At 37.6% G+C, this 16,659-nt stretch overlaps 1 protein-coding gene and 1 long non-coding RNA gene across 5 annotated transcripts in view; one reads left to right on the forward strand and one right to left on the reverse strand.

Annotated features, from left to right (window-relative positions):
- The window catches only part of LOC131504643 (uncharacterized), a 36,010-nt gene extending 21,257 nt beyond the window's left edge, over positions 1 to 14,753 (forward strand). The window contains exon 4 of the long non-coding RNA XR_009258083.1: positions 14,438 to 14,753. This is a non-coding gene — a long non-coding RNA (uncharacterized LOC131504643). The remainder of the gene's footprint in view (positions 1 to 14,437) is intronic.
- PATJ (PATJ crumbs cell polarity complex component) overlaps positions 1 to 16,659 on the reverse strand; it is a 366,822-nt gene that overhangs the window by 282,772 nt on the left and 67,391 nt on the right. For all 4 annotated transcript variants that reach the window (XM_058717189.1, XM_058717188.1, XM_058717187.1 and 1 more), the window contains exons 15-17: positions 14,447 to 14,581; positions 7,759 to 7,920; positions 4,319 to 4,453 (exon numbers count right to left, since the gene is read on the reverse strand). In XM_058717189.1, coding sequence (XP_058573172.1) covers positions 4,319 to 4,453; positions 7,759 to 7,920; positions 14,447 to 14,581 — 432 coding nt within the window. The remainder of the gene's footprint in view (positions 1 to 4,318; positions 4,454 to 7,758; positions 7,921 to 14,446; positions 14,582 to 16,659) is intronic.

Raw genomic sequence — 16,659 nt, forward strand, 5'->3', positions numbered from 1 at the left:
CAATTTATGTAAAAAGCAAATTGCTGGCCAATAATCCACAATTGGATAACTCACATATGGTTTATCAAGAGTTGGCTGCATTTTAGAATATAATTTTACAATTAAATTTAGACTTCACTAAACAAAGGCATCTACTTATTAATTTTCCTAAATAGATGGCTAAAAATTGACAGGGTACAAATATATTGTAGTACAGCTATATATTAAAGGACAATATCAAGACTTCTGTAGTTTATTTTCTAAGTTGGATGATTATCGATATTCATATACCCATCGTAATGTTAACATTTCCCACTTCTTTACACATTAATTTACTTAATCCACACCAATCCTTTGAGCTAGACATTATCCCCATTTTATAGATGAAGAAATTGCGTTAAGTACCAGTACAACAGATGCTGTATATCATTTAGTCAGGTTCTTGAGAAAGTTCTTACTATTCTAGAGAAAAACTGGTGAGAAATTACTATTGCAAAGTAAATTTTCAATCTCTTCAATATTGCTCATGCAGTCCTTTACCACCGGGAAGCTCTCCCACTGTCCTAAAACTTTCCTCTGGTGGCCAAAATGTTTCTACGGTATTCTTATTCTAAATGTACTAAGAGGGGGAATGGGATGGGGGTGGGTTTGCATTGGTCCTATTCAGCTACCTAATAAATTCATACAGGATATATTAAATACAATAATAGCCAGGAACATGGCCTTTCATGACTTTTGCTACACCTTCACCTGGCCTTGCAAAAAATGTTTGAACTTTAGAATTTATTACCTAATTACAACAAGAGACAATATAACCAATTGATTAACTTGCCCCAAACCAAATTTTAAATTGTGTTTATGTGTCATCTAAATGTCATAGTGTTTAATAGTTCTACATACCACTGACAAATGGTGAAAACGTGCCGAATACAGCTGTAAGTAAATGGACTTAAGAAAAAAGTTCAGTTCAAGATTGAATGTTTTTTCTCCCAAGGGTTAGCTACAGAAGTAAATAAGCTGAGCACTTTAATATGAATCAAAGTAGCATTTCAAAAATGAAATATTTTTCCATCAGTTCTCTGAGAAGCACAAAGGCAAAAGGAGTATCTAACACTTCTTTTGCAGCAAAATTACTTTATATAATTTGTAGAGAAATGTCTGTATATGTAATGATGATTATGAGGAAGATGGGGGAAAAACCTAGAATTTTATTTTATTTTTTAAGTTTATTTTGAGAGAAACAGAGAGAGAGAGAGAGAGAATACACAAGTGGGAGAGCAGCAGAGCAGGGTGGGGGGAGGGGGGAGCAGGGAGGGAGAGAGAGAATCCCAAGCAGGTTCCACACAGTGAGCGTAGAGCCCAATACAGGGCTCGAACTCATCAACTGTGAGATTATGCTCTGAGCTGAAATCGAGAGTCAGACACTTAACCGACTGAGCCACCCAGGCAGGTACCCCTCATTGGCATTTATATGTAAGCATTTTTTTTTCTGAGAGATAGAGAGAGAAAGAGACAGAGAGCGTGCACGCTAGAGCGAGCATAAGCAAGGGTGGGACAGAAAGAGAGAGGAGAGAATTCTAAGCAGCAGCCTCCATGCCCAGCACAGAGCCCACATGGGGCTCAATCTGACAACTGTGAGACTACGATCTGAGCCGAAATTAAGAGTCCAATGCTTAACTGATTGAGTCACCCAGGTGCCCCTAGAATTTTATAAATAAAAATAAATTTCAAAAAACCAAAGTATGCTACATGTCATACCTACAGGAATGTGGTGAAGAAAGAAATTTTCCATATTTGGAACTATTTTTAAGTGTAAAGCTCAGAACTGCTAAAAGAATTCTTCTGTTAACTAGAGGTTAAATTCTTTTTTTTTTTTTTTTTTTTTTTTTTAAATTTTTTTTTTAACTTTTATTTATTTTTGAGACAGAGAGAGACAGAGCATGAATGGGGGAGGGTCAGAGAGAGAGGGAGACACAGAATCTGAAACAGGCTCCAGGCTCTGAGCAGTCAGCACAGAGCCCGACGCGGGGCTCGAACTCACATACCGCGAGATCGTGACCTGAGCCGAAGTCGGACACTTAACCGACTGAGCCACCCAGGCGCCCCAAGAGGTTAAATTCTTAAGGACTATCAAACTTTTCTTTCTATCCTTTACTAAAGTTTGGTTTGGTTTTTATTTCTGAAACACTTCTCTGCTTTAACATGGGCAATATTCGAAATATAAAGCTTGCAGATAATGTCATTTAAGAGGGTAAGCATGACCGTTTTAATACCTTATGTAATAATGCAAATACATATAGCTCCAATGATAATGGAAATGTACCTGAATATCTAACACTACATCTGAAAGGTGTTTTCTAAACTAAATCCTAATGATCAAAATGGTAAACAATAAATTTCGTTGGATGTGTTCATCTAGTTCCAGTTAATTTTGGCTAACCTAGAGGTGCCTGCGTGGCTCTGTCAGTTGAGCGTCAGACTTTTGATTTCTGCTCAGGTCATGATCTCATGGTTTGTGGGTTTGAGCCTTGCATTGGGCTCTGCACTGTCAGAGGGATTCTCTCTCTCCCTCTCTTTCTGCCCCTCCCCCACATACACACATGCACTCTCTTTATTCAGTTTAAAATATTCTGCAAATATTTATCATTTACCATATGGTTGGTAATAAGGATATACAGGGGAAGAAAAATTGAGGTAGTACCTAAAATTTGTTTTATATATCCTTATATTAACCAATAATATAAGCTTCTAGAATCTTACAGTATTGATACTTCTTGATAAAAATATCTCCCCAATTATGCATTATTTAGAATCAGCAAATCATAATTCAGTAATATTCCAAAGAAAAGTTCTAATAACAGAGAGGGTTATCTGGCATAGAAATATGCCAGCAAAAATGAACAATCTATTTCAGTAATCTTAAATCATACTGCCTAAATATGGAATTTAATGTTCTTACATAATGCTCAAAGTATTTTTCTTTTAATCTGTTCCCGAATGCCTTATTATATTAAAAAAATTGATTTTTAGATCACTTGGCATTTTATGTGCTTTGATAGAGTACATTTTGCTTTATTAAACCACAATGTGTTTAGGCAGCACTAAAGTATTAAAATATGCATCTTAAAAGTGAAGAGCTTTTTTGCCAACAGTTCTAAATTCCCCATGATAATCAGAAGGTCTAAAAATACTGTAAACTGGTAAACTGATACAACATATAGATAGATGTCTTATTGGGATCTTTCACACACACCTCCTCCCAAATACATTAGTGACTTGACTCTAATTATAATCGGAGTACATATAAATAAATGTCATGTGTCCTATAGTAAACACAAATACATAATTTCACCAAGAACATTTCTGTTAACAGAAAAGCAAAACAATAAAAACCTTCATGTGAAGGGGAGAGAGAAGAGAGAATTAGGAATGAATGACTATCATGTGGATGGGGTTTCTTTCTGTGGTGATGAAGTGTTCTAAAATTAAGACTGTGGTGATGGTTGCACAACTCTGAATATACTAAGAACAACCAAATGTCATGCCTGAAATGCATGAATGTTATGGTATGTGAAACATATTTCAATAAAGCTGGGGAAGGGGCAGCTGGGTGGCTCAGTCAGTTGAGTGTCCAACTTTGGCTCAGGTCACGATCTCACGGTTTGTGGGTTCGAGCCTCGTGTTGGGCTCCATGCTGACAGCCCAGAATCTAGAACCTGATTCAGATTCTGTGTCTCCTTCTCTCTCTGCTCCTCCCCTGTTCTCTCTTTCAAAAATAAATAATATTTAAAAAAAAATTTTTTTTAAGCTGGGGAAAACAATCCCTCCATCTAAAAAAATTCTTGAAGTGTCACCTAGGTGGCTCAGTTGGTTGAGCATTGGACTTTTGATATCAGCTCGGGTTGTGGTTTTGCGGTCGTGAGGCTGAGCCCGTCATTGGGCTCCACACTGACAGAGAGGAGCCTGCTTGGGATTCTCTCTCTCTCCCTCTTTCCCTGCCCCTCCTCTGCTCACATTCTCTCTCTCTCTCTCTCTCTCTCTCTCTCTCTCAAAATAAATAATTTAAAAAAATTTTTCAAGCTCCAGTTTCTGAAAGCATCCATGGGTATAAAACTATTGCTTCCCTCACTATTCAATTATTTATATCACCCATCATTTTATTCACTAAGAAAGCTACCAGTTGCAAAGGTAACAATGGGAATTTTAACACCTGTCTTTGGATGATAGCATTATACATCAAATCATTCAGTTTTCCCTAGTGGGTACCTTAAATAATTACTTTTTCACATACCTTTAAAACAAACAAATCCCTCCAGAAACTCAATATAGATTTTTATACCTGGTAATCCAAAATGCTGAATCCCAAGCCTTTATGATCTTTTACAAGTTCAACTATCTTGACTTCAGGAGACCATAATGCTAATTCCCCATCATCATCATCATCTTCAGTATGGACATCTACACTGTGGTCAGCCTGAAACACCAAAGAAGATAAATGCTTCAAAACATTGTCCTTTCAATTCTGAAAAGAATTAACATATCAGGAATCTCATAGCTTCTTCTCAAACTGGGAATTCTCTTTGGCATGCATAGTTTATAATCTTTTCAAAAGGGGCATGCGCTGGGGTACACACACTCTAGGATAAGATCCTCAAGAAAATTCAAGTACTTAAAAATTCAGGCTGCTCATACAGTTGGATTTTTTTTAAATGTAAGTAACTGTTTCATTCAAAATATTAACACTGACCTCTTATACTTCAATGAGGTCTGTCATCCCATTAGAAGCATAAAAGGAAAAATATGTGATTTAAGAAAAAATGTAAATATCATACAAAGTCAAAGTTTATAAGATATTTAAGTAGCAATGCCTGAATTCACAATTACAGTGAGAGACAGAAAGATGCCAACAAAGAGAGAGACTAGTGTAAGACAAAAGGGAAACCACTTCTGTTGGCTCCTGGAAGTTAAGAAAAACTTCACTAGAAAAACAAAGTAGGAAAAACCCCAAGTCCTTGTGAATTGTAAAGGTCTAAATACCAGATTAAAAAAAAAAATCACTGAGTTGAAATAAAGAAAATCTGGTCTTGGATGGAGGACATAAGCCAGCAAAACTATTCGATACAGAGATCCTTGGTTATTTTCCTTGACTTCACACTCCTGACTATTCCAGACTCCTTCCCTCCTTTCAGGTAAAAGAGTCACTGCTATAGGGAATTCTAGGAAGCTAAATCATAGTGGGTCAATGAGTCAACTACACAGAAGGAGAGAAGCTGCTTTCAGTTTTCAATACTATTTATAGCATGGTATTATTTTTTATATGATCTATCTTGCTCAAAATACTCTGAACTTCTACCTGAAGCTCAAAAATTATCTTCTTTTTCTTTGTAGCAACTAACAAAATGACAGGCTAGAATGGAAATTCTGTGTGGGCTACCATGGAGTTTACCGATGGTTATCTGCTCAGCCCACAATACAGCCTGGCGTGCACTAGGCACTTGATAAATATTTGTTCAATACATTAACAAATCATCCATCTTTGCATTTCCCTTGAAACTTTCTAAATAAAGCTATGGACTAATTTTTCAAAGTAGACTTCTTAAAACTTTGGGTGCTCTTAGTAAATAAAATCAAAGTGCATCGTTCCTATGAATGTAATTTTGAGTGACTTGCATAAGAAAATCCATTTAATGAAATCAAAGGGAGGAGGCCCCTCTAATGTGGAAGAGCAAGGCACCAGAGCAAGTACAAAAACATTTTTAAAGTTAGGGTTGGTCCAGATCTCAAACTGTCCCCACAGGACATGGAAAGTCAATACTCAATTCATGGTGGATTGAATCGAAACATGGGAACAATTTCTGGGTTCTTGAATTACAAAACTTGAAATTAGGGGGATTCACTGAATCAGTAACCTCTGCATATATCAGTCTGATGTGAGGAAATGATATTTAAAAAGAAAACATTAAAAAAAAAAATAAAAAAAATAAAAAGAAAACATTATACCTTCCAAAAAAGTAAAGTTCCAATACCTAATACGATGTGATTGATGTTTTGCTGTGCATTTAATATCCTCAATGATTAATGAGCATTAGAATTTTGGCTAAGTTGTCTAACCAGATAAGGTTTAAGAACCTAAGATGATATAGGGATAAATGGAAAAAAACCAAAAAACAAAAAACAAAGACAGATGGAAAAGAAAGCCAGGATTTTAAGAAACCGTATACACTTATAAAACCTAAGCTTACAGAAATTTCAAGGCATCTAAGGTATGTAGGATATTATACTCCAACCTGAGATATATCACTCTGATAGAATCAATTCTGCCTAACTCTGTATTTACAGAATAGAAAGCAATCAACTAATGGGCAGCAAGGTTGACATTTAGAATAATTCAAAGCTGTTGTTTACCCATTGTGGTAAAGGATGACAGATGGGAGCACAGAGTCAGCAAGCTGGGTTGGTGATTTACACACCCTGTAAGATTTGATTAAAGGCATTTTTATCAACCTTTAGAGGTAAGCCCTCATCCACACTGAATTTTAGTACGATAGTAAGAATCACAAAAGTGATTCGAGTCTCTTCTTTGCAATAGGTTTTACCAAAGATAAACATTAAAAAAAAAAGATTGTCAATCAATAATCAATAATGGGTGGGGCAATTCTTGTACATCCAGTACAGAATAAAAACACTATGAGACACAAATTAATTTTAAGATATGGCTTAAGCGGGAGCGGGGTTGTCATGTCGCATGAAAGACTTTGTGACCTACGACGGTGCTAGCCTCTTACATACTTTAGGAAATTAGTAAACAAAGATGGGTGGACTGGAAGAGTCAAGAGCTATAGTTAACTTTTCCTGAGCACTTTCCACGTGGAAGGCATTGCACTAAGAACTGTGCACATAGTATTTCATTTCCTTCTCACACAAACTGATGAGGGTGGTAAGTACTATAAGGATCCCCAATTTTCAAAAGAAGATGAATATTCAAAGGAAGTTATCTGCTCCAAGATTCACAATCATTAAGTGGCAGAGGCACAGTTAGAGTCCATATATGTTGAAATTCAGACCACAGGCAGGTAAAAGAAAGGCTCTGTGTATGTAAACTGGTGTTAATAGAATTATAATCTGTAAGAGTCTGGAAAGGGGGGAGGGGTAGGGAAAGTGGCATGAAAGATGAGGTTACAAATGGCATAAAATGGCAAAGCATGTGCTTAAAACTGTTTTCATAATCACAATGTTCTTTAAAATAAAAAAAAAATTAAAAAACAAAACAAAAAAAAAAGAGTACCAAGAGCACAGAAAATGTTATATTCTTCTCTGACCTTCTGAAGGCTTTTATAGCAATTTTTACTCACTTCAAAACCGGTCATAGATCTTCATATTTTTAAGGCTCTGAAAAAGGGAAGTCCATTAGATATTTAACACTCATCACCATCTTAAACTTAAGATGAACTGAGTTGAACTGGGATCCAGAAGTAATGAGCCCAGGAAATTACTAAAAAAAAAAAAAAAGTTCTCTAAAATCAAAGTGCATGCATGTTAATATCTCCACCATTTCAAGTTAAAAAAATTAAAAAAGGAAGAAAAAAAAGTTTTATGATGTTAAATGAAAAGTAACAGTTTGAAAAGCTATACATTGTTGCCTGTGAGTGCTACTTTAGTCATATAAAAGAGGGAAGAAGTGCCTCCCCTCCCTTCCTATCCAAATACACTCTCCAGGGCATCCTGGATGAACAGGCATTCCTATGGGAACTGCATATGGGAACCATATTCAGTTAGTACCTCTATCTTGGGAAGAGAGGCTTCAGTGGTCCTTGGTTCATCTACAGAGGCTTCATCATCAAAGAGTCGTCGACAGCAAACCAAGGTAAAGGGAGGTGGTACTTCTTTGAGAAAGGAGACTGCTTCTCGGCGAGATTTCCCATAGAGCTGCACACCATTGACCTAGAAAGTCAAGGGACAAGTCAGAACTGAGTAGGCCCCAATGAAAAAACCAAAGTCCCATGCTTACATCAGAATCAAAACAGTATTATTTTATTTTTCCTATAAACAAAGGGTTTAAATGTATTCACGTTATTTTAGCAGTAACCAAACATAAAAAACTAATGCATAAATGTACAAAACTAAATGCATAAAAATTAAAGCTAAACCTTGACTGAATTTCAGTGAACAAAGTATAACGTGTGAAGATTACAAGTGATGTGCCTAATTTTTCACACCTCCATGGTTTCTCTTTTCTAGACTCCGATGTTGAATTCTATCATCTACACATCTCTCTTTAAACATTAAACATCATCGATAATCTTTCTAAGATGGTCTCCTTGTGCTTTTTCACTTCATAAAAATACCACTAACAGATATTAACACTAAATTTAAGGCTAAAATTAAAACCTGCTCAGCTTATAATGTGTAGGTAACAAAATCTCGGATACTCAGCTGTCAAAATTTTTTTTCACATGCCACAAACTAGAAAATCCTAGAAAAACCCTGTCGATCAAAAAGAAATACGTGTAAGTGTGCCTCTATTCTATTCTTACATGCTCTGACATAGCCATCAAGTACAGGAAGTGTGCCAGTTTTCCAATTGCTTTTTGTGTGTCCCATGTGTTTAAGTTGCTTTTTTTTTCTTTTTTCTTTATTTTTGAGAGAGGGAAAGAGAGACAGAGCACAAGTGGGGGAGGGGCAGAGACAGAGAAACACAGCATCTGAAGCAGGCTTCAGGCTCCGAGCTGTTAACACAGAGCTCGATGCAGGGCTCAAACTCACAGACCATGAGATCACGACCTGAGACGAAGTCTGATGTTTTACCGACTGAGTCACCCAGGCGCCCCTGTGTGTCCCATATGTTTAAAAGAACAAAAAGATAACCAACTACTCCTTACTAATGCTTAGTGCTTACCACCAAAAAATTTCCTAAATTTCCTATTTTAGAGCATAGTCACAATATTTTACACCAAAGATGATTTAGAAAGATAAACCTATTCTAACTTTTTATATATATGACCTAAGCTCCAGGAGCTCTCCCTGTTCTGACTAAATGCCACCAAAAGCTGACCTGTCTGCTACTCCCTCAAAGCTGAGGCATGAATACATCCAGGCATCAAATCATCTTTTCACATCTGGACTGGACTCCTACCTTCCTGGGAGGGTTCCGCAACATTACTAGTTTTAAAGATATCTCTGGTCTGGCATTAATTTCTGACAGGTGCAGTGTTAATGTCCACATAACTGGAGGGGCTGACTTCCTGGGAGAAGAAACCTTTGCACAAAATCTGTCATTCTCAGACAATATGACACTGTGAGTCGTTGGAAGTATCTCATCAGCAGCTGCCCGAGCCCCAAGTCAATCGTCCCTGGGAACTACTCTCAGGCCTGCAACATACAAGTACTTAGCGATCAGGCTGGATGCCATCTCTCTGCCTCCTAATTATTTACAGAGAAATCACCACCTAGTAAAGAGACCCATATGTGCTTCAGGGAGCTAGTCCTAGTAGGAAAGTAAATACCGTCTCCCAAGACTTTATGACTGATGAAAGGGAGCCAGGGGACAGCAAGTTCAACAGCTAATAAAGGTTTTTCCTTGGAAGAACTGACAGTCAACCTTCACAGGTCATATCATGTCCACAGTGCCAACCGGTGCCACAAACACAGGAAGTTCTAAAATCACCCAAATGGGTAGTACCCTGTACTGGAAATAAAGCAAGCCGATATAACCAAAGCAGGAATTCTACCCACATGCAAGTATTAGTTTGTGTTTCACATTACTTCAACAAATTAGAAAATCACTTTTCAGGTTTTTATCTTGGAGTACATTTAAATATTTATTTAGCTCATTATTTATTCATTTGAATTGTCTCCAATTATTACAGCAGGTGCCTGGTAGTCCTCCTCACTACTCTCTACTGCTAAAGGGATTGGTCACATTTCCCATTACCAATTCCTATCTAAGAGGATTTATGGCTGCTGTAAATAGCTGCTCTGGGCTGAGACTTGGCACAATGTTCTAACCCCAAAGCACATTTGTGTTTCTGGTTTTAAGCTCTAAGGAGTATGCTACATTACACACACACACACACACACACACACACACACACACACAAAGTTCAAGAGTTTATTGGCTAACTTTAGACAGCTTTTTTTTTATTTCTATATTTGATTATTCAGAATAAGCCAACTTTTATTTTAGAGTTCACAGTATTTCTCTAGGCCCTCCAAATGGAGACCCTCTTAAGTGGCATCAAGTCTCAATTACTCAGACTTTGTGATTAGAAAACACACACACATACACATTTGCAGAGTACATAATACTGTACAAGTATTGTCCCACTGCATTACCTCATTCAATCCTCATTCATCTTATCCCATCAAGATTGTTTATGCCTTTTCACAGTGATAATACTGCCAAGATCTCACCGTGAGATTATGCTTTCAAGTTTACATGGATGAACGTAGCCACTGTGGAAAATTGTATGAAGGTTCCTCAAAAAGTTAAAAGTAGAAATACACTAGAATCCAACAATGGCATTACTGGATATTTACCCAAAGAATACAAAAACACTAATCCAAAGGGATACATCTACCCCCATGTTTACAGCAGTATTTACAATAGCCAAATTATAGAAGCAGCCCAAGTGTCCATAGACTGATGAATAAAGATGTGGTATACATACAGTGGAATATTATTCAGCCATAAAAAAGAATGAAATCTTAGGCAATGACATGGTTAGAGCTAGAGAGTATAATGCTAGGCAAAATAAGTCAGTCAGAGAAAGACAAGTACCATACGATTTCACTCACATGGAATTTACGGAACAAAAGAGCTAAGAGGAAAAAAAGAAAAATCAAGAAACAGACTCTTTAAAAAAATTTTTTTTAATGTTTATTTTTGAGAGAGAGCAAGTGAGTGAGCACAAGCAGGGGAGGGGCAGAAAGGGAGACACAGAATCCAAAGCAGGCTCCAGGCTCTGAGCTGTCAGCACAGAGCCCGATGCAGGGCTCGAACTCATGGACCGTGAAATCATGATCTGAGCTGAAGCTGAATGCTCAACTGACTGAGCCACCCAGGGGCCCCAAGAAAGATACTTTTAAATATAGAGAACTGATGGTTACCAGAGGGGAGGGGGGGGGGGGACGGGTTAAATAGGTGAAGGGGATTAAGGGGTGCACTTGTCTTGATGAGCACTGAGTGATGTATGAATTGATGAATCACTATATTGTGCACCTGAAACTAATAAAACACGGTATGTTAAAAAAAAAAAAGTTAATATTCCATTACATCCGTACAAAAACCATGGTGAGGTAGGCATCTATTGATGAAAAAACAACTCTCAAAAAAGTTGACGTGTCAAAGGACACATGGTGAAGCTGTGGCAAATTCTAAACCAGAACAGCTCTTCTGACTTCAAACCTATCTTTCATTCCCTATTTCCAGTTTCTTCACCAGAAAACTATACTTAAGAAAGTATACTACCTTACTATACCACATTCTGTTTTATAAGAGGAAAGGCCCATGGGATTCTAATCTTGGCTAAAGCTCAGAGCACTCAGCTGATGGCCAGAATCATGTACACTTGCTCCATACTTGCCAATATTTCTTTATCACCTACCATATACTAATAGTGAATCATACTTAATGTCATACACTAAAAATGGTTACAATGGCAAATTCTGTTATGTATATATATTTTTTTCTTGGAGAAAAAGTAATTTATTATATATTTTTAAAATCGTAATTGACAAAACACTGTATGTTAACTACACTGGAATTAAAAATTTTTAAGTTGTAGTTGATATACAACATTACATTAGTTTCAGGTGTACAACGTATGTATCTTTCTCACAAAAAAAAGAGAGCATCATACTGATTTTTACTAATTCCACTTCTCTCCAAACAAAAATCTCTCATTTCTCAATAATACCTAAAAACTACATATTATAGGGGCACCTGGGTGGCTCACTTGGTTAAGGAGCTGACTCTCGGTTTTGGCTCAGGTCATGATCTCATGATTTGTGAGATCAAGCCCCATGTCTGGCTCTGCACTGACAGGACAGAGCCTGCTTGGGATTCTTTCATCCTCTCTCTCTCTGCCTCTCCCCCCACTCAGGCATGATCTCTCTCAAAATAAATTAAAAAAAAAAACATAGGGGTGCCTTGTGTGGCTCAGCCTGTTAAGCATCCGACTTCGGCTCAGGTCATGATCTCACGGTCTGTGAGTTTGAGCCCCGCATTGGGTTCTGGACTGCCAGCTCAGAGCCTGGAACCTGTTTGGATTCTGGGGCTCCCTCTCTGTCCCTCACCTGCTCGTGCTCTCAAAAATAAATAAAACATTAAAAAAATAAAATAAAAACTTTAAAAATAAATAAATAAAAACAACACAAAAACAAAAACAAAACTCACTTCATATTATAGAAATGGTCTGCAGGGGACCCTGGGTGGCTCAGTCAGTTAAGTGTCCGACTTCAGCTCAGGTCATGATCTCATGGTTCATGAGTTTAAGCCCCGCATCAGGCTCTGTGCTGACAGCTCAGAGCCTAGAGCCTGGAGCCTGTTTCAGATGCTGTGTCTCCCTCTCTCTCTCCCTCTGTCCTTCCCCGGCTTATACTCTCTTGCTCTCAAAAATAAACATTAAAAAAAATTAAAAAGAAATGGTCTCCAATCTCCAGATTATCATGTGTGGTATCCATAAAGCTATACTACATGCCCTGACGATCAGAAGAGAAAGATATGACCTCAGTACCAAAACAAAAACCAAAACAATAAGCAAAGAACAAAAAACCCTGAGTCATGTAAGTAAAACCTAAGGGCATTAATCTGCAGTAAGCATCTCAGTATGATTACTTGAGCACTTCTAAAAATAAGCAATTTACTACATCTTTTTTTTTTTAAGTTTATTTATTTTGAGAAAGAGAGAGGGATAAGGAAAGAGAGCGCACACAAATAGGGGAGGGGCAGAGAAAGAGAGGGACAGATGATCTGAAGTGGGCTCTGTACTGATAGCAGAGAATCTGACACAAGGCTCCGGCTCACAAACTGCAAGATCATGACCTGAGAAGAAGTCAGATGCTTAACCAACTGAGCCTTCCAGGTACCCTGTAACTTACTACATCTTAAAACAGGACTCCAACATCTTGCCCTCCCTTGCTTATGACAGAATACAACAACCAGTCATAGCAGCTTTCCCTCTGACCTCAAAAGTCAGTCCAGAATTCCCAACATTCTTCTCCAGGTGGCCAGACACTGCTAAAAAATGCAGTTGCATTGAACAACAAACTTACTTGCTACCCTTGTCATTTCACTTTGCATAAACATAAACTTTAGAAAGAAATCTCTAAAATCAAGGCCCATGGGAGTCTAATCTTGGCTAAGGCTACAAGGTTGATTCCATTAAGCTCAACTGAGGGCTTCCTGTGGTTTCTAACTCTTGGGAGAACCCTCTTTTACATAGCCTTCTCTAAGTGTGACTATTCCCCACATCCCCTGCCCTCCACTGACTTTTTTTTGGAGCTTAGGAAGTAGTGTGATGTATTTGAAAAAAGTGAAATGGGAGTTAGAAGACATGAACTAAAGTCATCATGCTATAAGGATATAAGTTGGAAATAATCAATGACTTATTTTCTTGTCTGTAAAATCAGGGGATTCAATATTGTTTGGTTTTTTTGTGTTACCTATAGAACTGTCCAATTTAACAAAATCTCTCAAGAAAGTCTTGTCAAAGCAGTAGTGCTGTAGAATTGCTCTAAATGAAGACAGGCTGGGGAGCCTGAGTGAGCCCACTGAGGCTGCCATGTTGTGTGAGCAAATCCCAAGGAGACCATATAAATACCACTCAGTAATACATAAGCCTGAAGTCATCCAGCTAGCTTAATTCTTATTAGAAACAACCAATAAAACTTGCAAATGAATGGGACCATATACTGCAAACAAGGTGTAGGGATTCAAATCTTTAAAAAAAATTTGCTAAAACAAAGAAATTATGCTATAAAACTAAAACAGGCCATTAGCCTTTTTTCTCAATGACTTAAATAAGCACTCAGGACTTCCAAATGACAGGGAAAATGAACTGTCATTACACAGGCTGTATTTTTCTTTGCCTTCATTTTATTTCATTTTTTTCCAGTTTTATTGAGATATAATTGACACATAACTCTGTGTGAGTTGAAAGCGTACAATGTGATGATTTCACATACACCTATATTGCGAATTGATTACCACAATAAAGTTAGTTAACTTATCCATCACCTCACATAGTTACCATTTTGTGTTTGTGTGGGGAGAACATGAAGATCTACTCTTATAGCGATTTTTCAAGTATACAACACAGTATTGTTAACAATAGTCCCCAAGTATTTTTCAACCTAAGTAGCTCACATTACATTGGAAGTAATGTAAACTCAGTGAATTTCTGGTAAAAATACATCTTCCTACAACTTAGAAATTCCTGTCCTGTCTTTTATCTCTCAGAAATTTTACCTCAAGAAGCTCATCCTCTGGCTGCAGAAGTTTCAGTGTATCAACAGGACCACCTGGAACAATTGAAGATATATAATGGTGCCCATCAAAGGAATCCACTTCCATGCCAAGTCTCAGAGTGTGAATGGGCAGCAACTGTAGCAAAACACAAGCAGTAACATCAAACATGACAAGGGCATATCCAACTGTTAATCCCTCTGTCAAGTGTTATTTTAGCATGAAAGCCCCACCTCTTAAATCAGATCACGAAGATCCCAGTAGAGGGCAATAATGGGAAAACTAATCACTAATAAAATATGCAACATTTGTTTGCTTGTTCTTACTCTTTTCCTTTCAGATTCCCTAGAAATGGAGAGACAGACAAAGTCCTGCCTTCAATTCGAAGCAACAGGCATTCCAAACCTTCTATAGTTTCCAGTATATATTCAGTGTTTCACATTTCTGCAGGGCTTCCCATCTCCCAGAACATTCTAGTTCCTCTTTATTACCTAATTTCCACTCACACTTCCAGTGTAAGTGTCACTTCCAGGAAGCTCTTCCTAATATCAAAGTTAATGTGCCTCTGTGTGGGGTCTAAGACCACCTTGTACACATCTGTCTCACAGCTCACAACCTACGCTGTTTATAATTTCTATTTTCTTGATTGCTCCCCCCTGGTTAAGTGCAAAGTTTGTATATTCTCTCTATAACCTCAGGCCCTACAATAGTACCGGGTACTAAACATGGGCTCGTGTGTTTTTGAATTCATCTGTGAAAAATGGCACTTCACTCAAGAACTCCTTTTCCACAAACAAAAGCAAAAAAAGAAAAAAAAAAAAAAAAGAACTCCTTTCCCATTTCACCAACTTAAGTGAGAACAATTTCCAGTTAGGGAAGAGTAGTTATGTAATAAGGAAGGCAATCATTATTCCATCCTAGGATTGATGCCATTGGCTTAAAAGAATTCATATGGGCTCAGATGAGTCAAAGGTTAAGAAATTCTAGCCAATGTCTAAGTAAAGAGATGAGACTCAGTGTTATTGGCTGTAAAGGTCAAAAAGGCATTAACAAATCCACTCCCTTGACTTTCAAAGATGGAGCTAATGATTTCTCATTGCGGCTACAAACTCGAATGTGGTTACATGGTACTAATTATGGTTTATATTTCTTATATCAATAGTCTATTTCTCTAAAAGTACCAGCCCACCTCTAACTGTACATTTAAGGAGAAAACCCTACAGAATGTGGCAATGCATCCATAACATGGCTCCTTCCTTCATATATCCTATTGTCTGTAATCCCTTATCTCTGAGTTTGTCACCTCCCCGTAGTCATCTGCTCTGAGTCCCCAGAGATCTACAGGCCTTTCTTCAGACACCATCTGGGGCTCATTTCCTTCCCACCATATACACACAGACAAATGTGAACTGGCAAACAGTGTTAAGGACTAAGACCTCAAGGACTTAAAACAGGCACGAGGGACTTCCGGCCCTGGGCTAATTTTCTGAAAGTTAAGTGCTCTTGACCACCGAGCACTTCAGGATCTACCACCATCTCTGGCATGAAGATGTTCCAGCACTCTTTTTGGGAAGTAATTCCTGTGATAAGTGAGAAGCAACATCAAAATAGAAGTACTTTCTCAGGGTCAATAAATTTTTACTTGTAATATTTAAAAAAAAAAAAAAAAAAAAAAAAGATGTTCCAGCACTTTAAATGAAGGGTTAACATTGTTTTTACTCTTGTTCCCATTCTGTGATTTATTTCTCACTGCTGCCACCTCATCCTCCTGTCTAGTCATTGCACCAAGTCATGCACATCCTTGAAGAAGGAAGGAGACATAGTTTCCTTATTATTAGTGTATGTGTGTGTGTACGCATGTGTGGGTTTTTCAGCGTTTTTTTATTTTCAGTAGTGAAAAGTTAATAAAAACTCTCGAATCTGTCTGTAATAAGAAACCGCCAACCATCTCCCTTTGTTTATAAGGCAAACACTAGCGCAGAGAGTGGTCAGCGGATCCACCCACAGGTCGTCTCTACGATGCGAAGATTACTTGTAAGGACAGACTGTTCAATTTTCAGGAATCTTGTAAGCTAGCTATTGAAAATTCTATACAACTACAATTAAATAATATTAAAGACAAATGCAATAAGTATTCAAAATCCATCACTTCCTGATTATTTTTACCACACTTTACCTCCTTTAAGGGACTTCTGTTATACATGTACAGTGGAAAT

Source organism: Neofelis nebulosa, chromosome 2 (assembly GCF_028018385.1).
Source record: "Neofelis nebulosa isolate mNeoNeb1 chromosome 2, mNeoNeb1.pri, whole genome shotgun sequence".
NCBI classification, from domain to species: domain Eukaryota; kingdom Metazoa; phylum Chordata; class Mammalia; order Carnivora; family Felidae; genus Neofelis; species Neofelis nebulosa.